Source organism: Rhinolophus sinicus, linkage group LG05 (genome assembly GCF_036562045.2).
Source record: "Rhinolophus sinicus isolate RSC01 linkage group LG05, ASM3656204v1, whole genome shotgun sequence".
In the NCBI taxonomy this organism is placed as follows: Eukaryota; Metazoa; Chordata; class Mammalia; order Chiroptera; family Rhinolophidae; genus Rhinolophus; species Rhinolophus sinicus.
In genome coordinates, this window is record NC_133755.1 from 150677499 (window position 1) to 150700562 (window position 23064).

At 41.6% G+C, this 23064-nt stretch overlaps 1 protein-coding gene across 5 annotated transcripts; it reads right to left on the reverse strand.

The window, feature by feature from the left end:
* Positions 1-408: 408 nt before the first annotated feature.
* Positions 409-22718, reverse strand: HDDC2 (HD domain containing 2). Of its 5 annotated transcripts, XM_074333537.1 has the most exons (8): positions 22528-22718; positions 21189-21310; positions 19468-19570; positions 14110-14178; positions 5784-5922; positions 1730-1848; positions 1280-1316; positions 409-1184 (listed from the first exon to the last, which is right to left on the reverse strand). In XM_074333537.1, exons 1-7 carry the CDS (start codon positions 22609-22611, stop codon positions 1296-1298), a joined length of 657 nt encoding a protein of 218 aa, XP_074189638.1. In that variant the 5' UTR covers positions 22612-22718; the 3' UTR covers positions 409-1184; positions 1280-1295. The 5 variants fall into 5 exon arrangements, with proteins under 5 accessions (XP_074189638.1, XP_074189639.1, XP_074189641.1 ...); XM_074333538.1 differs by lacking the exon at positions 22528-22718 and adding an exon at positions 22228-22338 and having other exon boundaries at positions 409-1316; XM_074333540.1 differs by lacking the exons at positions 19468-19570; positions 22528-22718 and adding exons at positions 7462-7663; positions 21451-21526 and having other exon boundaries at positions 409-1316.
* Positions 22719-23064: the final 346 nt, after the last annotated feature.

Genomic DNA, 23064 nt, shown 5'->3' on the forward strand with positions numbered 1-23064 from the left:
GTGCCCAATCTGTACTTCTTGCCTGGTGCATTTGAAATGGCCACCTTTTGTAAACTCACCACCACCACCTTTTTGATCACACTGAGCACACTGCAATGTATTAGAAAAAGCAGTTATGGTACTGTAAACAAATCTCTTCATTCACCAATTCCCGCACACGGTAGTCTGTCTTACACTCTGAGATCACAGTATCAAAATTTGATAGAAAAACAATCAAGAAAGTTAGTGTTCATGCCTCAGAGCTTCAAATATATTTTAGCTGTTTATTTGAAACCATTCTTCATTCATCAGCTTTGTAAAAACTATATTCAATCACCAAAAATAATTGAAAAGGTATTTAATTATTCACTCTGATCTGGGAGTGATAGAATGGCCATGACATGAGTAGTCTTTTTTCATTTTGTCGTAAGATGTGTGTGAATAAGCCACATCATCAATTAGAATAATTAAATCAATTGTTGTTAGTTGGGTAGTCTTGGTTTTAAAGGTATTACCTCAGTAAGGAAGGGTTACAACTGTTGGAACACTTTCCTGGTAGGTAAATGGAAAACTGGGATAATGATTAAGTGACCAATATTAAGTCTGACCCAGTAGATGCTTCCAAAGTTTCACTGTGAATTTATGAAAACCACAGAAGGCAAAACAATCCAAATAAAACTCCTGGGCCACAGAAAATTTTTTGGTTATAAATATTTGAACCTTATCTGGGGTTATTTTGTGTGCATGTTTTCATGCCAGGAGAAAAGTCTCCAAAATACTGAGTAATGTAGTTCTGTTTTCCAACTAACCGTATCTCCCATAATCACACTTTGCTGATCCTGAGCCATTTATCACTGTTTACAGACTTGCTATGATGCAGCAGCATTTGGATGCAGACCGCCACTGCTCTTTTCAGTGCAGATTAGCTAGATGTGCACGTGTGTGCTGCTGCTGAAGAGATTGTGCGCCCTGCTTCCAGCACATTGGGTATCCATGGATACTGCAGTTTCCAAAGAAACGCTGCCGAGAATTCTCACTATGCCAGCCTGAAAGCCCTTCTTCAAATGGCAAATGACATTTGCATTAAAGGGAGAGTCATCATGTTCCACACCAAAATACTGAGCAGGTTTGCACAGACAGCCTTCCCCTTCCTTGCCTTTCAATGATTGTACAGGATTTAATGGCAAGGGGGCATATTCCTTATCCTATGAAAGAGAAATGAGAAGAAACCTTTTCTGGTGTGTTCCCTATAGAAGGCCCAGTGCCCCCAGCAATATTCTTATTAGTATAAGTTTCTTACCTGGTGATAGATGTTCTTATAACCAAGGTCTGAAGATCTGTAAATCAGACAGGGAAAAACAGAGGAAGACAAGTGGCATTTGAAAGTGCATGCCCCAATTTATATCATCAAATGACAAAAAGGATTGGGGGTTAGGGGAAGGGAAGGAACCTGTTAGCAGGTTTACAAGTCTATAATCAGGGGCCTAAAGCAAGAAAAAGTGAAAACTCTGGCTCCATTTCATCTGAGGAGAGAGTGCATTACGCCCTTTTTCCTGAATCCTTCTCATGAAGTCAGCTGAATAATCTGTTCTTAAAAGCAATCATAATTAAATTTTCTATCATTCAATGAATCTGGCCCTCGTAGATGTAGGGTATTAATGCAAAATTAGATGATTTAAAATCTCCAAAAAATATTCCGAAGTTTAAGGTCTTTAAATTTTTTTAATTTAGTTCATAAAAAGGCACGCACACCCAAGTCTTCATCCACGCATTTCAAGACCACATCCGGTACCGTAGCTTCTTTTATAGTCCAAATTGTATCACGTTTCTTGATGGAGTCCAGGGAATTGAAAATAAACAGATTCACATCTGAGGAAATCAACAGACCAACAGTGGCAAAACACAGTACCATGAAATGGAAAAAAAAAAAAAAAAAGTTTGTTACAGAAGTGCAACAATACAGAGACCAACTCAGGAACACGGCTCACTGGTGGCGGCAGCTATGTTAGCGTTTCTTTCTGACTCAAGTTCAGAAACAAGCTGGACTATCTCAGGGTGACTGAATTTTCCTACAAGACAAGAAGACAGGAAACAGATAAGGACAAGAGAACATGTCAATTTCTCCAGCTTCATTCCAGTTCATCAGGGGCTCAATTCTATGATCTTGCCCATGCTTCACTCTAACACAGAAGACCACAATTCCAGGTCCGTCCTTCCAATTTGGAGAGGAGCCGAAGGGAACCACCCAGAGCTTATTCGCCATCATCTCGCATGCCACTGTGCAAAATGATGAGCATCAAGCAAAGAACTGTCGATTAATAGAGCTAGGAGACACTTTACCAGACAGCCTCTGAATGCCTCTATCAGAAACTACAGGGAAACTCACGTAGGACGGAGCCCAGAGAGCTGAAAACAATCTCTGCCTATTCTGAATCTGCAATTAATTGGAGGAACAGAGCACCTACATATAAAAAGACTAGAAGGAAGATCCAGGGGGTTCTTCAGGATGCAAACAGGAACGCAAGCATGTATCTTGCCAACATCTCTCCTGAAACCAGCTGACTGTGCTGTGTCGCCTGCTCCTCAGTCATCCCTAGAATTCTGCCTTGGGTGGCAACAAGGTCGAGCTCTCTTATGTTAGGTCGATGGTGGCTGGCACGGGCATGTTAAAACCACCCTCTTCCCTGTCTGTTCTTACCAGTGCCTTGTGTTGCTTACTGTTCATTCCTATTTAACTCTGGTCCACGTATTCCCTATCCTCAGCCTCTCTCTGAATGTTCCCTTCATTCTGGCCCTAACTCACACGTGGCTCGTCCTTGCCCTACAGGCCTCTGACACAGTAGCTCTTTTCCCTCACACTAGATTCTCCGCCCAGGTCTGGACCTGTGCTCCACACTCGTCGTTAATCCCAGGCCATCCTCTGCCCCTCCGTGTCAAGGCCATGCTGCTAGACTGTTACTATATCACCGTATCACCACGACTGCTCCTGTTGAGGACACCACGTAGCTCCACGTTGCTCAATCTGATAAGCACTCCTTCCCTCTTAAAACACTTTCTTCCCTTGGCTTTCGGGAACCCCTGAATTTCTGCCCCCAAACCCACTCTTCCCCCATCTAGTGGCAATCCACTCTTCCAGTTGCTCAAGCCAAAATCCTTGGACTCTCTTTATAAACAAGCAACACAAAAATCCCATCGACTCTATATTCAAAACATAGCCAGAATCTGACCCCTTCTTACTTGTTCTACCACTACCACCCTGGTCCAAACCACCGTCTTTCTCACTAGGATATGGCAATAGCCCCCACCTGGTCTCCCTGTTTCCAGCACAAGTGACCCTTTGAGAACACAAGTCGTGTGACATTAGTCCTGTGCCCCACTTCCTCCCAGGGGTCCCCATCTCACTCAGCACAAGCTAATGTCCAGCGCTGGCCTGTGAGGCCCTGCAGCCCTCAGTCCACTGCTCTGGGCTCCTCTCCCACCCTCTCCTCTCATCCACCCCCATCAGCCACACTGGCCTCCATATTGCTCCTCAACAAACAAGGTTTCACATAAAAAATACAGAAAAAGAAAGCACTAAGCTGTGATTGAATTAGAGAAATAAAAATGGAAGTGTTACCAAACAAAGAAAGTCCTCTTCAAAACCCTCGTACTGGTCGCAGTCTACACCTTCGTCTCTAATTAAACTCGTGTTGTTCTTTTTTTCTTCAAGCATTATTTCAATAACAAACCATTTCTTATAGCAGTTACAGTACTTGTATTTATTAATTTTTTAAAAGAGGTCATGCACTAGAGTGGAAAGTGCAGTGAATTTTAATCTCAACTCAGCTATGGGCATCTCACCCTCTTTCCAGGCTCAAGTTTTTTCCTCACCCGTAAAATGTGGAGTTTAAGCTAGATGACCTTTCCAGCTCCCACATTTTTTATTATACTCTTATTTTCATGCTTCATTTTCTATTTTTCATTGTGAATGTATCAAAATAAAAGGTTACAGTGTTAAATGCAAAGCACCACATAACAGGACTTGTATTTTAGTTATACCATTGGTGAAACGTGCTAGCATGGAACTCAATCATTGCTTAGAACATAGTGAGCAAACCTTTTCTCTCAAGAGCCGGGGAGTAAATACTTCAGGCGTGGTGAACTATGACTATATATGGTCTGTGTTGCCAGCTACTCACCTCTGCTGCTTAGCAGAAAAGCAGTATAGGTAATTCATAAAGAATGAGGGTGGCTGTTTCAGTAAAACTTTATTTATACAAATAAGCAGCAGGCTAATTTGGCTCATAGGCCAGAGTTTACTGACCCCCGGTTTACAACGTTACTCATTTAACTTAAGTCAAACATCTCTGAGTACCACTGGTATCAAAGACAGACGAGACATAGCTGGTCTTGGCCATCAAATAGCTTACTATAGGGTGGGGTAAGCAAGTGGGGGTTTGGGGAGAGACCCAACGAGGAACATCATTAAGGAGAACGCAATTCAGACTGTGACAACACTAGGGCAATCTCTAGGCCACGTGCAGATTGGGCAAAAAGAAGGGAACACTTCATTTTGAGAGGGAGGATTAGGAGAGGAAACCAGAGAGATGAGCGGCCTTAGACTACAGAGAGTTTTAGGCCACTCAAAAGTGTCAGGATTTTACTTTATTTATTTATTTATTTTTGGAAAAGGAAAGCTGCAAGAGTTTTTAAAACAAAGATGTGATCACATCTATATCTACAAAGGAGGAAAACACTGAGACATGCAGGATGAACTAGCGAGCCTGGCAGGTTAAGTTAGGGGTTATAACAACAGTCCAATACAGAAATAATGAGGACCTTGTCTAGAGTAGAGGTAATGGGGCTGGAAGAGAGAGGAGGAAAATCAAACCAACATCATTATCATGCAAACTGTATTTTGGACCATCGTCTGTGAGCTGGGACCTTACTCTATTTGGTGAGGCCACATGAGGTCCTGAGAGGTCCCAGAAAGACTGTCTCTAACATACCCTGAGGAAAGATGGAGGCTGAGCAAAGCCTGAAGGGCTCCCAGGGAAAAGAGATGGAGTTTTACTCCAGGGAACAATACGAACACCAGCCATCACTAGTACAGGGTACTTCGCGCTTTACTCTGGAAACTATCAAAATGAAGTTAGCTAAGGCTTATTGCCAGGTATTATTCTAAGCACTTCACATAAATGAACACACTATCTCCTCAAATAACACTAGATTCTGTAATTACCTGCATTTTAAGAATAAGGAAACTAAGGCCAAGAGCTAGGTTAAGTAATCTACTGCAAGTTACAGAGATTTTCGGTGACAGAACCAGGATTCAAATACAAGCAGTTTGACTCCAGATCTGTGCTATGAAGCACTGTAATAACAGTGGTATGGTGACTAGAGCCATTTGGGGTTTTCTTGTGTTAAATCTCTATTTCTACTTCCAGCTTACATGACCTTCCATCTATATAGCACTTACAGATTATACTGCACTTTCACATCCATTATCGCTCTTAAATCTCAAAACCAACCTATGACTGAAGTAGGGTAAATACTATGATTTCCATTTTCCAAAGAGGGCACAGAGAGGGCAGGAGACTGCCCAGGGGCACACAGCCAGCAGGTGTGAATGTGAACCTGGCACTCAGACTGCACCGTGGCAGTGCGCTCATGCGCCAGGCCACTTCTCACCATGAATCCCACCATTGTTTTTGTTCGATGCTCCAGAAGGAAAGGGTCAGAAGAGGGTAACAACAGTGCACTAATGCAATGTGAGTCACTACACTAGGATTAAGCCAAACTGAAATAAAAGTAGCATTGAGTACCTGCTGTGCCATCATAGAAGTCCTGCAGTCGCCCAGGCTTGTTCTCGAGGTCTTCATATTCAGAGGCCTGAAGGATCATCTCGCATTGGTCCAGCTGCTTCACAAATTTGGCTTCTGCACTAGACTGGGTCTCATACTCCTAAGTAAAGGGACAATCAGAGCAGAATGATTAGGGCTGCATGAGAGGGTGCAATTCCGATTCTGGAACCTGAAATCAGTCACCGCTAAAAGCACATCCTGTATTGGCCACATTTCTCCAGGTATGCAGACCCTCACAGGTACGCTCCACCTGTAATTTTACAGCTAACATCAGCACTCCACACAAGAAGGATGTGCTGCTCAGTTTCACATGTTTCACATGTTCCAGGTGCTTGGAAGTCTCACTTGTTCATATTGACACTTCCAAGCATTTTTCTTCCTGTTCAGTATCTTGTCTTCATTTCAAGATCATTATTCTCTAATCCACCTGAGTGGTGTAGGATCTTTTTAAGTTCAAGCTAATATTTCATCTCATGCTTCTCAAATTATTTCTTCCTCCATGTACCATATTTTGCCATAGATAATGTGCACTATTTTGCCCAAATTTGTCAGGGAAAATAAGGATGTGCATTATACATGGGTAGTACTAATTCCGTTTCCCTGAAAGTTTGGCCAAAAATGTGGGTGCGCATTATACACAGGACAGCATTATACACGGCAAAATACGGTAATTTCAGGTTTCCTTTTCCCTTTTAAGTGAATTTCTAGCTTTCTCATGTAATTGTGGTTATCACTTTACACTAGGAAGCTCTGTCCTTACTTTCCAAATAGGAAGGATTTAATCACGTCTCTGAATTATGACTCTTGAGGATCTAGTCAGGATCTGTGGATTCTTCATGCAGTGTTGTGTGCACATGTGTTGGCAGCAGGGAGGTGATGAAGGGAGTGGACAGGAGCAGCTTTTTTACCTTTCCTCTTCCCACTGCCCTCCCTCCTCAGTGCAGATCTGAAACAAGAAGCTACAGGAAGTCTGCTTCTTACAGCACGACACATGCCACACAACCACAAGCCCCAATTAATACCGTATAGAATCATTCTCCTATTAAGACCAAAGTGTTCCCAACTGGTTTTCCTGCAAAGTTCTCATTTGTAATTCCACCCCAGATGTGTTCAGATAATGAACCTGTCATGCTTTCTTGGCAGGATAATGGGATGTGAATCACTGAAGATTTTTGGGTTTTTATTAAATGTCTTATTCTTAAAAAAGCAACTATTTGAATTTTGATAGAGCTTAAAATTGTACAGGGAAATAGTTTTAGTATGAAACCAAATACGTTTTGTTTTATTTCAAAGGCACTTAGAAATAATTCATTTAATTTAAATGTGTATTTATATTATAGTTATATATGTATAGTTAATAAATTTAAATTCATTATTAAACAACAAAAAATGGAATACTCTAAGCATAGCAATCCAGGATTTTTCTCTGTTGAAAGTGAGAAAAAAGATTACAAGACCAGTAGGAAATGACACACTCTAGTGAAATTACATATTTCTTTTAAATTGCTGGTTTTTCTCTCAAAAAATGATACTGGGATTCCCCAATTTCATTTTCCAATAAGGAGGCAGAGCAGGGAGAAGAGCCCTGCAGACAAAGCTCTAGAAGTAAAAGGAGCCACGGCATTTTTGGGGAACTTACTGCAAATACTGGCAGGACAAAGTATTGAAGGGAGGAGGGGGAACAAGAAGCGGCTGAAGGTGAAGGAAGAGCCAGCTCCTGAATGCGCTTGTGGCTTGTGCTACGGGGTCTCAGCTTATCCTGCAGCGACTGGACGTCACTGTCATGATCAGATTTGTATTTCAGAAACATCATTCTAGTTGCAGTGTGGAAAATGGATACACTGGAAGCAGAAAAATCAGGTTGAGACTTTGTAGCACTAGCAGAGAAGTTATGAGAATCTGGTCTGACCTAAGAGGGTGGCAATGAAGATGGGGGAAAGGGGGCAGATTTGAGAAATGTTAAGGATAAAGAAGCAAACGAAAATGTGAAAGGGAATTAAAGGGAGAGTCAAAAGTGACTCCCTAGTTTCTGGCTTGGGTAATTCAATAGGGAGCAAAACAGAAGCTAACAAAAAAACACACAAAACAAACAAACAAAAAGACCCTTGAGAGAACCAAGAAATAGCAAAACCAAAACCTGTGTGGATAACATTTATAACAATACTGAGGGATATAACATTACCATGAATCGCAAAATATACATGAGTGGGGACAAACCACTTCCAGCCATAAGCCCTGCGTGCAACCAGCGTCTGTCAGGAAGCCAGGGGGAGCAACAGGGCATCTGATGGACTGAAGAACAGGAGAATCTCCAAAGAGCCGACACGTGTTCATTGAATTATCACATTTTAAGAACAGAGGAAAACACTGGAGGGATTTTGTCCACTCCAACAGCAGCTGATTTAAGGCCAGCTCTGGTGAATTCGCCAGTCTGGCCTGCTGGGGCTCCCTGCCAGGACAGGGCGCCACACGAAGAGAAAATTCTAGGGATGGAATCAAAATTGAGTGGGATATGGACAATAGAAATAAACAAAAGATCCAGATAAAAGTGGGGAAGGGGCACAAAGTCAGGAAATCTCTGAAAGCAAGCCACCATGTTTTTAACACTACATTAAAACAAAACAAACAAAAAACAGAGGAGGAAGCTCTGTGAAGTTAAAAAAGCTGTCTGAACCAGTGTCCTTCCCAAAGTTCAGTAAAACTAATATGTATCAAAATGAGCAACAAGAAAAGCACAGAGGTCAGATTCCATATGGATTTACCATAAGACAGAGAATAGGGAACAAAATAACATCTTTACACACAATTGACATCAGAAACACATTCCCAATCTTTTTTTAAAAGGATCAAATCTACAACAAACTACGTATTTCAAAAAGAACTAACAGATATTAAGAAAATAAGATAAAAGAGCAACATAAAATCAATTAGCTATAAAAGAAAAAGTCATTTTAGAAATGAAGATTAAGCAATAAAGAACACGGATAATTAAACATGATAAACAACGCCTTACAAAAAACAGACATTCAAAAGCAGGTTAAGTTTAAAAGTCAAAAATAAATGAAGAAGATAATAAAAGATTTGAAAGGTAACAAATACTGAAGACAGGCAAAGATGAACCAACGAAGACAAAAGCAAAAATTGTATTCATGAAATTTTTCTTGAAATTAAAAAAAATTTGGAAGTATATATTAAAAATGGATATTAACCCCAAATAACCAACACAAAGACACACTCCAATAAAATTATCTAAAAAAAATAATCTAAATAATTAACCCAGAATATCCAACACAAAGAAATATTCTAATAAAATAATCTTTAAAAACTCCTTTAGACACCTATGCAAAAAGAGCATCTGATATGTAAGGAAAGTAAAATTATGATCAGAGTTTGACAACAATGCTTGAAAACAAGGAAATGGAAGTAACATATTTAAGATATTCAAGGAACGCAACTGGAAGCCCAGGATTTTATATCAAGCGAAACTGACCTTCAAGTATAAAGAATGAAGAGGAACTTTTAAAAACATTCAAGATTTAGAGAATATTATTCCTGTGAGCCTTTCTTGAAGAACCTACCAGACAACAAGTTCCAGAAAACCAGAATGACTGGGCAGCGACTAACATTAAGGACTGGTGCTGAGCATCACTACACAGGTACTTATAGAACTAAGATTAAATGAGGTTTAAAAGAGAAAGGTTACGGTATGTAATGGTTAAATGTATTGACAATGTAGATATAGTACAACCGGAAAAAAAAAAATAGGGGGAGAATGGACAGAGCACAGATAAAACAATTTTTTAAATTGTTCTCAATAATCAGAATTGACGATGGTAGTATATACAATTATTATTCTTAAGTAGGCACATGTGTAAAAAGGGATAAAGCCTATAGCGAGGATTCCTGGTATAAAAGAAAGGATATGCGACATAATATATAAGAGGTTAAGTAAAAATTGTGTAGTGCTGAACTTGAAATATCACTATGAACTTATGAGATATATAGTATATAGCTATATGCATATACATAGATATCTATATATCTATATCCACATAGATATATAGATATAGGTACATAGATATATACAGATATATAGAGGTATATCTGCTAGCTCTGTTCACTAAAAAGTATAGAAACAATAACCAACTTAATAGCAAGGAGCATCCCTAGTGTCCATCTTGTGGTCTTGAAATAAAAGTTTCTATTTAAAAATAAATAAAAAACAAAACAGGAGGTCTGGCCAGAGCATGGTCAAGATGAATGAAGCTGGAACATGCTGCACTCCTGCTATCAAAGAAGCTGTCAAAGTCAAGCATTTTCACACCTTTCCAGTATGAACTGTAAACAAAGAGTAGATGAGAAAGAAGCATCTGGTAATAAAATCATTTCAGCTACAAAATGAACACAAAATAAAAACATTAGATTACCATTTTACAACCCCAAAGGATTAAGGGATATAGGATCAAGAAAACTCAGACATTCTGAGCCTCATGATGAAAGAATCCGACACCACCTCGAGTTTTGCCAAAAGGACAACCTGAGCCTGATCCAGCCTCTGGATGCAGCTGCAAATCTGCAGAAAATAAAAGGACAGAGAAACACGAACTGCATCATGAGTGTACAACTGGCCAAACCCAGAGAATGGGAAGCTTTATAGGCTGAATGGTCTGGACTCTTCAACAGATAACTTGTAAGAAAAAGAGAGGGCTGGGGTGGGTGGTAGAGACTGTACATTAAAAGACATTTAAAAGACATATTAAGCTTTACAAAAATGGGCAAGATCAAACTAAAATATCTAGGGAGGAGCACTTGGGTGATAAAACCATAAATTCAAGTGATCACTATGAAAATCAGGGTAGTGATTACTTCTGGAGAAAGGGAAGGATTACGTGGGGTCAGGGGATAAGAAAGTGCTGCTGGGAAAAAACAGCAAAAGTGCCAAATCTTGACTTGGATGGTAGTTATAAGGAAGTTATCCTTTTAAGAATTCCCTATGCTATACATTATTTTTTGTGTGAGTGTATGTGTTTTACTTTTCAAGAAAAGGATTTAAAATAATAAAAACGGCCACAATGAGTGGGGCATGAACCTGTTAATAGCTCCTGTGGCTATTGAGGTGGAGCTGTTGGATTCATGAGTCTGGAGCGTAGGAGGAAGATTTTCCGGAAGAACGCATGGAATGATCAGCACGTGGTCCCTGAAGCCTACAAGAAGTGTGTAGAAAAGAGATGGTGGCCTAGGACACCGCCCTAGAAGAGGAACAAGGTTCTGAAGAGATGGGCCAAGGAAGCGGAGCACGTGAAGAAGGAACAGCCAGAAAGGTGCAAAGAAAACCAGGAGGGAGCAATGTCACAGGCCTGAGGGATGAGAGAACGTCCATAACGAGTGGCAACATCACCTGTGAAGCCAAGGTGTTGAGTGGCACGTGGCAGAGAAGGGCTTGCTAGATGGAGTCACACAGAGGAGACCGTGACCTTGGCAAGAGCAGGGCGTGGTGAGGCTAAGTCACACTGGTGGGCTATGAGGAAACGGGGAGTGTGGACAATGAAGAGAACAAGGGGAATGTGGCATCCAAGGAGATTTATTTCAAAATCTTCAAAATCGGGTTGTGCGAACATATTTACAAGACTCACGAAAAGCTCAAAAAGTTCCCATCTGACAGCATGTCTAGACAAAAGAAGGAAGATTACTTGCTATAAAGTTGGGGGAGAAATGGCAAAGTAGGTGGTTGAACAAGGAGACAGTTGCTGAGCCAGAGAAAGAGGTGACTGGGTGCCACTGAGGAGGTGCGGCAGCTCTGAGGCTCAGCAGAGCTCGGAAGCCTTGAGGGGTGGTGACTCCAGTTCCTAAGTGGGGGATGGGAGGGTCCCTCCATCAGCACTCTGCCGCCATCAGGTGGGCGAGGGAGACAGATGACAGACATGACTCCGATTGGGGTTTTGGAGAGCAACAGAAGGGCCAGGAGTTCAAGCAGGAAAGAGGTGCAGGTTCTAGGTCCTGAAAATGGAGGACTAAAGCGAAAAGGGGAGCAAAGGAGAGGAAGATGAAAACTTTCTTCCCTCTCCCTTGGGGAAAGGCTGGCCCTGACTAACGTTGACATGTATATGAAGTTCATCTCTTGCATCCTCCGCTCTCCCTCCTCCTAGTAACTCTCCCACCAGGACCCAGCATCCTGTTGCTCTGCATTAAACTCTACAATAACATACTGTACCTGTACTTCAAAGGATAGAACAGGGAGACAGGTTTTAAAGAGTTCTTGTGAACCTGACTGCATCTCCAGCTGACTGAACTTCAGATAATGTGGAGGAAAAATGGGGGGGGGGGCAGTGCAAGGGCAGGTGGGTGTGCCAGGCATTGGGCACAGGGGGGTAGGGGGAGCAACTCCTGCTATGCCCAGGGATGCAAAGGGGTATTTATTTCTTCAAAGTGAAATGCAGGTGATGGGATAGGCCTCTTTCTGTGGTAATTTGAGAAAAAAAATGAAAATGTTTCCTCTCGCCTTGCTGCAATTTGATTTCACACTTCTATGGCGAGAGATAAATTATAATCAAGGATGTTTAATTGCTTTAAACAGATGTGACCCTCTGGGCTGATAGCTATTTATAGTGGTGAATAGCTGTGAATAACATTTCAGAAATCAATCAACTGGCATTTTCTATTAGTACTATTCTAAGTTCCATGGGTATGGAAAGACCTTATTTTCTTAAACCAAAATCAGAACATATAAATTGGAGACAAGAAAAATAGAGCTTACTATGCATCCGGCAATATTCTACGTGCTTTACATATGCTAATTAAGTTGATTGCCATATGACTCTGTAAGACAAGTATACTATTATTATTGCCATTTTGTAGATAAGGAAATTAAGGTACAGAGAGGTTCATTAAAATATCCCAAGATTGCACAGCTAGTAAACAGAGGAACCAGTATTTGAACCAAATCTGATACTGAATATTGGACATGAATTATAAAAATGCTTAAGTTAATGTAAGACAGCGTACCGGGTTGAATAGTGTTCCCTCAAAATTCATGTCTACGTAGAACCTACGAATGCAAACTTATTTGTAAATAGGGCCTTTGCAGTTGTAATGAAATGAAGATAAATTCATAGTGGATTAGGATGGACCCTAATCCAATGACTGGTGTCCTTATAAGAGGGAAATTTGGGTACAGATTTGGACACAGGGCGAACACCATCTGACTATGGAGTCAGAGATTGGAGCAATGTGTCTACAGGACAAGGAATGCCAAAGCTAAAAGAGACTTTCATCAAAAGATAGGGAGAGGCAAGGAAAGGATCCTCCTCTAGAGATTTCAGAGAGCATGGCCCTGCCGACACCTTGATTTTGGATTTGTAGCCTCCAGAACTGTGAGACCATACACTTCTGTTGTTTTAAGCCATCCAAGTTTGTGGTAACTTGTTACAACAGCCCTTGGAATCTAAGAGTCTCTTACTAATAAGTAGCTGACACAGTATCATGAGTACACTAGAACTATAAATGCTTGTTCAATTAACCAACATACAGCATAATGACATAAAGAAAATGCTGAACTAGGGAGATGGGCTTGTGGCCGAGCTTTGTCACCCACTAGCTAAGAGACCTTGGGCAAGGTAAGGCACTTCAGCCCTTAGTCTTCTTATCCATAAAATAAAGGAGTTGGAAATGGGTTTTCTTTCAGTTTTAACTTTATAAAATTCCAACAGATATAGTAAAGAGCCATAGAGACAAAATACAGAAACAATTTAAAAAACAGGTAAGACTATAATAAAGTATCCATTGCACAATACCAGTGGTATCAGAGAAAGAAGAGAGAGAGAGAGAGAAGAGAGAGAAGAGAGGAGAGCGAGAGCGAGAGCGAGAGCGAGAGCGAGAGCGAGAGCGAGAGAAATGAGTTAGTTTCCTAGGGCTGCTGTAAAAAGTACCACAAAATGGGTGGCTTAAGCAAAAAAATTTATTGTCTTATAATTCTGGAAGCGAGAAGTTCGAAATTAAGGTATTGTCAGGGTTGGAGGTGAGAGCAATGCATCAGGAAATCCAGGGGCTGTGAGTCAAGATCAATACCAGGCATTATGATGAGAAGGGAAACGGGGAAATTGGAGGGAAGAAAAATTTCGATTACTCATGAGAAATTCCTACAGCAGCTGAAAGGTGAGAAACAGACAGAAACCAGAAAATGGTAAGTTAGAGACAGCTTGTTAAGATAATATGAATTAACTAAAACATTGATAAGGCATATAAATTCAGTTACAATAAATAAAAAGCAACCCATCATATATAGACTTACTTCCCAAAGTTCATAGAGCTCCTTTCCAAGATCCTTTGAGAGAAGCTGGGTCAGCTGCTTCATAGCTTCCTGAAATATCAAATCATTATTTTAATCATGTTCGCATTCATCTAAGTTAACAATACATATACGAAGCTAAGTAAAGGGCTCAAACTCTTACAAATAACTTCCAAAGGGGCAGCAGAATACTGGATGATATTTATGGCTTACAAAAAGGGCAACTGTGTACATTAAGTAAATAAGTGTCAAGTAAATAAGTGAAGCTCATCACTGAGCCTGCAGCACACCACACACGGAAAAGGACAAAAAGAAGGTGTGAGATGGTTATACAAATATCAGAAATGAGGCAAAGGATTTTACGTCTTGTGGATAAGTCACAAGATGCCCACATACATTTCAATCATAATCTTACGTACTAGAGTTCAAAACAAACCCGAGAGTGGGGAGAATAGGAAAACAACTTTGAATTACCAAGCTCAAAGAAATGTTTTGTACTCTATTTTCATTTTCTATCATTAATGTTTTTATTGCAAAATGTAAAGCACCACACAAATGAGCAGCTGTCATTAACATAAAGGAAATTACATGACAGCATCTTGTAGGCTCATAGACTCACAGGCTGAAAAGGGATGCTAAAGGGTAATTAGCCAAACCATCCATGTAGCATCTGAACCCTTCAACAGTATCACTGAACACTTCTTGCCCTCCCGCCACAAACATGTCTGGTGGTGGGAACCTAGCACCTCAAGACACTGCCAAATGGGCTTTCGGTAGCACTGACAGCAAGTACCTTCTTCTATCAAGCTGAAAAATGTCCCTGTAGTTCTTCCACTGTACCTAACCCCGTATCTCGTGTTTTCCTCCCTCTCACACAAACACAAGCTCAAACAGGTGTGCAGTGATCCAGGGGCCAGGATCTCTTGTGGCCAGTGATTGGTCCAAGGAATAGCCATGTATCGTAAACCAGTCACTCGGGAGCCATCTGCATGATCTGTCCAGCAGAGGCTGGGAGAGAAGCCAAAAGTAGAAACCTGCAAGAGCAAAACCCTAAGAGAAGCGGGTAAGCGAGAATGAGGGAGTGGAGGGTGTTTGGTACTTGTTTCTCATCTCTGACGTTCCAGGAGCCACCCTCCTTCCCATCACTTCCTTCATTTCTGTATTGGTCTGGTGCCCTAAAATATTCTATTTTGAGGGGATAAGGTCTGTGGCAAGTTACTCTCAAATGGCTTCAAATCCCTTGACCATCTTCATTCTACAACTCTTAATCTGCTTCAGTTCTAACCAGAGGTTAGGGTCCTTAAGAATACAGTTGTAAAAATCGCTTTTGACAAAGTGGTTATATAAAAGTGGCAAAGATCTTATATAAAATCAAAAAGTGAACTGGGGAAAATCAACAAAAATAAAAATGGGTATCTGTGTGTATATTTATTTATTATTGCGAGGAAAACATGTTATAGAACACAACCACTTCAAGAGCAAAACGTATTTGCCAGTGTCCACAATCTGCTCTTGCACGTATAACTTCACCATCTGGAATGGCTTACAGCATCATACCACCGTTAGACGTAGGAAATTTAGGTGATTTTGTACCTGCATCTCCCTTGTTTCTTTGTCATAAATCTTGGTGAAATACTTGAGAAAATACTTTGCATTTTCAAAAATTAAAGCTGTCTTCATAAATAGTTCACCTTTCTTTCCACTATTCCAAAACACAAGTTTGTCCATTGCTTTTGTTTGAAAAGAATAAAATGAATAACATATATGTATGGGCATGTCAAAATCTAAACTTTTAGAACACAAACATAAAAGTCCTGCTTTGACAGTGATTTTTTTATTCCATTTCAGGGATGTACCCAGCACTGAATGTAGCTACTGATGTGTGGTCTGATCACAGCAGAACAGAATGAAACCATAGCCTCCTCATATTGGACACTATAATTCTATAAATGCAACCTAAGACTGAACTGGCTTTTTGGAGATCACATCCAATTACTGACTTATTAATAAGCTTCCTGTTAACTAAAATTATCATGTCCATTAAAAAAAAACAAAAAAAAAAACACCCAGAACAGATCACTGTTGTTACTCTCTTCCAGAAACTGAGCAACAATTTTCTGGATCTAAACACCATGATATCATTTGTTACGATACAATCAGAATTGCATTTTGAGACCTCTCAGGTAGTCAAGATTCCTTGTTTGGCAGCATATGCCACAGATGCCTGCCCACCTTTTTCCATGAACTTTCTGAACCGACTTTGCTGAGGTCCATCTGAAGATGCCAGACTTTCCCTTCCTGAGGGTGAGTCTTGCCACTCTCACTTCTATACTTGTTTTGCCTTTTTCACACCTAGATTTAAAGTGATAATTTCCCTAGCTTCTTCCTATTAGCAAAGCCTGTCAAGAATATGCCTCAAGTCCTGAGCTGAATGAAGCTTTCAGCAAACGTCTTGTGTCAGTTATGCGACAAGCACCCAGAAAGCATTTGTCATCGTTCAGACATCACTGGGGAGGCCGCACAGGGCAGGAGTTAGTTACACACTATAGATTCAGATGGGGTTTGAAACTGGCTCATCATTTACCAGCTGTGGAACCCTGAACAAGTTCCTTCACCTTCCTGTCCTTCAGGTTTCTCATCTGGGAAATGAGGTTAGTAATGCTACCAACCTGGAAGCACTGCTGTGTGGATGTCACAGGTAATGTATATGAAATGTTTGTTATCTGGCACATACTAAGCAATCTGTAAAATGTTCGCTGTATTTCTCCTTTTCTCCATCTTGCCAGGTTCAAGCTCATAACAAAGTTTGGTTCTTCTTTTACTCTCTCGGTTCTTGCAACTTGAACCCTCACAGATACATACATACCCTGACTCTCCTTCCATCTTAGTACATTTTTCCCTTTGCAAAGCAATATAATAACCTGCCACTGCTGTATTCCAGCCTCAAGTTCCATCCCACCAGTTCCTGATGATCTCGACCAGGCATCCTTTACAAACTCAGGTTGTACGTAATATAAAGTATGTTTTATCCTGTGTAGGAGGGGGATCACACTACAAGTACTGCTTTTGGACCCTAAATTTTCCCTTCTATGCTTTCATCCTCCATTTCATCCTAACACCTGTTCTCCTCCAAAACAGCCAGTCTTCCAGGTTTTATCAAGTGCTTTTCCTCCCTCCTCCTTCAGCTGAAAGCCTTCCTGAAGTCGTCAGCCAGCCTCTGGGCAAATGATGCTTCCGGTTCTCATTATGTGCATCCCACCTCAGCCAAGAAACCCTCATTTAATTATCTGAATGCATGAATCAGACATCCGTATCTTACTCATAAACACCCTCTGCATAAAGAATGGTTCACCTCCCAAAACTTTCTCTGTTCCCAAATCCTAGCCAGCAGCAGGATTTAATATCAGCACTCACCAAGCCTTTGGTTTCTTATCCAAGACCTTGTGGCTCTCTAAGATGTTTCCCTCTGTCCCTTCTGATTAAGTTATTAATTATCCTGTGAATCAGGAGGAGTGGGCAGCATCCAGTAGGATTAATGAGGCCAGGAACGTTTTTCATCATCACCAGGATACATGCCTGGGAAAACGACAACACTCTCTGATGGTTCCGGTCCCCTCTCTGCCCCTCCATGGGGACCAGGACTCAGCTCGTCAGGACAGTGGTAGGTCCTTCACCTCCAGTGGTTGGAGATCCTTCCTACTGACTCTTTTTTCTTCAGAAACTTCTGACTTGCTTCTTTGTGGGGTAAGCTTCATATTCACTATATACCTACATAGGGACAGCTTGTCTTTTCTTCTTCCTCTGTGTCACTTGAAGGTCTTTCATTACCCACTGGTACTTCAGTATATGGTTTCTCCTCCACAATGTCCAGATTTACCACCAAACAAAACTATCATATATCCTGAACTGAGCTGTATAATTGAGGAGGTTTTTCCCCTTCTTTTCCTCTATGTCATAGCATCATCCTCTGGTTCAGGGCTAATTCCTTTCTGTAACTCAGTATCTTGAGCTAATTAGTTTCTTTTTAAATTAATTCTGTCAATCAAGCAAGGAATTTTTTTTTTATTTTTTTGTAAGAATGGCTTTTAATCTTTTTAGATTTTTTTCTTTTTAATTTAGTTTTCAGGTATAGTTGACATACAATAGTGTATTAGTTTCAGGTGTACGACATAGTGATTAGATATTTATATACTTTACGAAGTGATCACCCCACGACGACAGTCTAAACTACAGAGAAACATTTCCTTAGTTTCCTCCCTTTTTACAGGCTGTCATGATGCTGAGCCTGTATTCTGGGCTTGCATTTTGGAAGAACACATTCCTTACACTATTCCTCTTATTCCCATAATTTAGAATGTGTTGGATCTCCTAAATTGGGATTCCTTGTGGATTTTCTTGCCTCTAGAAAGGCAAAAATGCTGCTGGTCTGAGAACAGCTATTTAAGGCCATCTGCCCTGTTAAACCATCTTGATAAAGGATGTGTCCACTTAACAATTTAGGATCTCTGGCCTATAATAAAAGTAGCTTGCAATAATCCCTGAATTGAGAACCAGCCATTTAGCATTATTTAAAAAAAAAAAAAAGTCTTCCTGGATTTTCCAGCCTCTCCTTCAAATATGTTTTCCTCTTTGGTCCTGGCCTCTGGGTTTAGAGGCCAAATTGGTAACAGATTTAATATTTTACTGATGCTGTTCATTCCTTACTAACATAAATATTTTTCTTTACTTCTGACCACTAAATGACTAATTTAAAATTCACCAAATGATATTATAAAAATGATTATAATTATAATACATAGAAATTTTCTCCAAAGAGCATAACTCACATGGAGAATTCCGCCAAGTTCCAGCTATCTCCATTGTTCTAATGAAAGCCGTGCTATCTATGCCCACATACTAATGAGAACTGACACCAACACAGTTTCCCCTCCCTGAGAGCAGGCATACTTTCCTGTTCGTGTGTTAAATAAGGTTGAGGATAAGCAAAAACCAATTCATTCTCGTTCCAGGAAATCCCTGCTTCTGGAAGATAAGATAGCAAACCACCCAAAATAGAGGAAACACTAAGGGCTTACTTTTCGAGAGTCTCTTTAAGACTTTGCCTCCCCAGTGCCACCACCCCAAAGCTACCGTGTTCTAACTCTATGCAGTCTCAGCCAGTTACCCATCTTCTAAGATCCACCTAAACACCCTCCACCCCAGACCCTAAAACTCTATAAACAGCCTCCCCTGACCTTCCCTTCCTGAGACACTGAGACTGTCAAAGTGGTGCGCTGACTCCAACAGATCTGATAAACTTAGCTTTGCTTCAGCAACAGGTTTTTCTGGTGGTCTCCTGGACAGTCAAGAGTCAACACTGACCTCTTCTCGCCTATGTTTTTCTTCTTTGGGGATGTTATCTGCTGGTGCTATGTCCCCAACGATGCATTCTGCCATATCGTGAACCAGGGCTAGGCGTACACATCTGACCAGGCAAGAAATGGTGAATAATTACACAGAATTATATTCACTACAAATTTCTTCTCTAAAGTAATTATATTCTACCAACCTTCAAAAGTTCTGAATCAAAACTGCTAGATAATATTCAACACAATACATGAGAGTGCAGGGGAAATTGTTAGCCTGTGTTTTATTTTAAAATGGCTGCTTTCTCAAATATCACTTTAAAAGACTGATAAGTTCAGATTACAAAGCTAGGAGATAATCAGGTTATAGCATTTACTTACTGATACAAAATTCAGAAATAATTATTTCCTCAATAAAATAGTTAGATGTCAAAATGAGGCCCTTTCTAGAGAAATGAACAGAGTTGGACAGATGGGGGCTAAATCCAGGAAACATTTTATTAGCTGTGTGACCTTTGCCACGTTACGTAATTTCTTTAAATGCTAAGTTTTCTCAGCCTTCATTTTATCATCTATATAAAAAAGAATATACTTCATAAGGTTAGTATGAAAATTAAATTTGATAATTTAAGTTCCTGGCACATGTTGATCATTCAAAAAATGGCTATGATTCTTAGTGATAATGATTCATAATTAGGATAATCATCATCAAAATCAATGAAGGCGGGTCATGAGATAAACGCCCCAGAGGGCCAGGTTGTTTCATATTCCTACTATTACCAAGACAGTACAGGCCTAACCTACTCCTCTTAGGTTTCCCCACCTAGTCTCTCTCTCATCCACTTCAAATCACCGACTACTCAGGTTTATCTCCATTCGACACGTGTACTTATGGCACAAATCTCAGCTCCACATTATCTACAGGGTACAGGGATTCTCAGACTCCCTAAACAACCTTTGATGCAATTAAATTGATTTACCTATCATTTTCAATGTATTTTCCTGCCATCAGGGCTTTGGTTTCTATGCCCTTCCCTCTGCGTGCTGTGCCTTCTTCTACTTCTCTGCCTAATCAACCCTTCTGAGCTCATCTCGGATTCTATCACCTCCAGTAAGATCACCCAAGAACAGGTGATCTCTCCTGTTAGAACATCATGCTAAGTTTCTAACGTAACTTATTTTGCGCTTTTTATAGAAGCCACTTTGGGCCTGTGTCATTCATTTGGGATTTATTTACTGTCTTATATTGCTAGGAAACTTTGACCTGTGCTCAAAAAGCATTCTAAACACGGTCGATTGACCAAAGGAAGAGAGGATATCTCTTTCTCAGTTACATCTTGTACATATCATTGCAAAATGTCACCTCACAGGTGGGTGCTACTATTCATTAAAAGGGGCTAGATAAAAGCACACAGTGTACTAATACAATCATAGAATTTTACATATAACACACTCACCTGCAAAGGCCCTTGAAACCCTCATACCACACTTACGTTGCCTTAAGACCAAGGCAGGCTCTTTCACTTGCCAAGAGAAAACCCAGAGTACAATTAATAACAGAAGCAATCAACACACGTCATTCCCCTTCCCACATCCTAAATCTCTATGGTTTGCCTCCAATACTGTTTCTTGATATATGAAACTAATCTACAAGAATTTGACACAGGCCTCAGTCATGAAAAGCAGTGCATCATCATAGACCAGAGACCCTACCAAGCACCAAAGTTCCCAGCTTACCGGTCTTTGTTCAGATGGTCATCTTTGGTCACCAGAGCCATAACTGCCATCCTGTACATGTGATCTGATACACTCTCTGGCCTCTCAACATTTCTATACACCCAGCCAGTCCGTGGGACTCTCTGAAAAAATGAAGCACAAAAAGAAGTTTATAAAAATAAATATTTTAACTACTTGCTATGCTCTTCAACGTAAGTCCAGGGAATAAGGGACAGAAATAGGGTAATGGTTTCAGAACATATTAAGAAAACACTTAACTAACCAAAATGATTGATATCTGTAATCAACTAAACGAGTGAAGTCAGCGAATGAGAAAGAGAGAGGGGGAGGAATAATTCACCAGTATACCAAAGTCCAAGTCAAGTTACTCTGTTACTGATATATAAATTACAGAACATGCAAGTCCTTTAGACATAAAAACAAAATAGTAGATTAATTTTCTGAACTACAAGAGTTGGAAAGTTTTGCCTTCAAACAACCCCATTAGACAGACACAAGTAGAAAATACTGTGGTGAAAGCTCTGAACTGGAACAAGTGACAGACTTCCACGTTCTGAAGCAGAAGGGATAAAGGCATTTCTAACCGCTCCATGCTACCAGCAATCATGCCTCTTCTTTTTATTCAGATCATAACGTGATCTCGTGAGACTGCCCTTTCTCCTCTGAAGTCTCCATTTCTCAAGACTTTCATAAACTTTAGCGATAGCAGCATAAAACAGATAATCTGCTTTGCACGTGGAGAAATTCTGCAAAATCACTAAGGGGCGGCAGAGGAGGGAGAGGCACAGTATACACACACACACAGAGGAATGTAATGTCAAAGTCCTGCTACTTGTGGAAGGAAGTGTGAGGCAGATTTGAGCAGCCCACTTAAAATCTGCAGGACCCGTGTGTTCTGATCTTCCCACCTGCTGCTCAGAAACCCATCCCCACCCGCCCCGTTGCGGGGTCGTGACTCCCAAAGGGCAGACCCGGGCCAGGGCCGAGGGTCCCGCCGTCACCGCGCCCGCGACTCCCCAGGAACCCCCGGAACGGCCACCTGGGCTGGCCCCTGGCCGAGCACCGTGCTCGCCTCCGGACACGGGATGCTCTGCGGTTTAGACCCACCCGGCCTGGGGTCGGCCTAGCAGCCCCGCCGCTCGGTAACCGCGGCTCGCTTCCTCCGCCTACAGTCCGGGCGCACCACAGCACCCACGGGTGTTTCCTCTCCCGAGCCCCGGGGATGCCGAGGGCGGTGAAGGCCCAGCGGAGAGCGGGGAGTCTCGTAGCCCCGCGGCCGCACAGGCCTCTCCCCATGCGGCCCGCCCCGGCCCCGGACACCCCGCCGTCGCCCTCTCACCTTAAGCTGTCCCACCAGCCGCAGAAACTGCAGCAGGTTCCGGGCCCCGCGGCCCGACGCGGCCGCAGCAGAGGCCGAAGCCATGTGGCCACAGATCCGGACAGGGCGGAGCAGGCCGCGCGGCCACCTGAAGCTCCTCCCTGTCCCCCCTCCCCCTCCTCGTCCCCTGCCCCCCTCTCTCCCCTCCCCCCCTCCCCCCTCCCCGACCTTCTTCTCATTTCTCTTCCTCCTTCTCTCACCCTGGGTTTCCCAGACCCCCCTGTCCTGTCTTGCCCCTTCCTGGCCTTGCTGGCTGCCCCTTGAGCGTGGTACCATCCATGCATCCATGGTAGATACAATGCTTGGCACCTACTAGGCACTCATTATTTGTTTGCTAAACTCCATTCGCTGAAATCCATCAAACTTTTAAAAAGGTTGCAGTTCCAGGAGAGGGGCCTAGAGCCTGTGTGTGTTTGGAGGAGGAGGGCTAAGCCATATTGCACCAAAATCTTGCCCTGTAGGTACTCAGTGTCTTGTTGGGGAAAAGATAAGGACCTC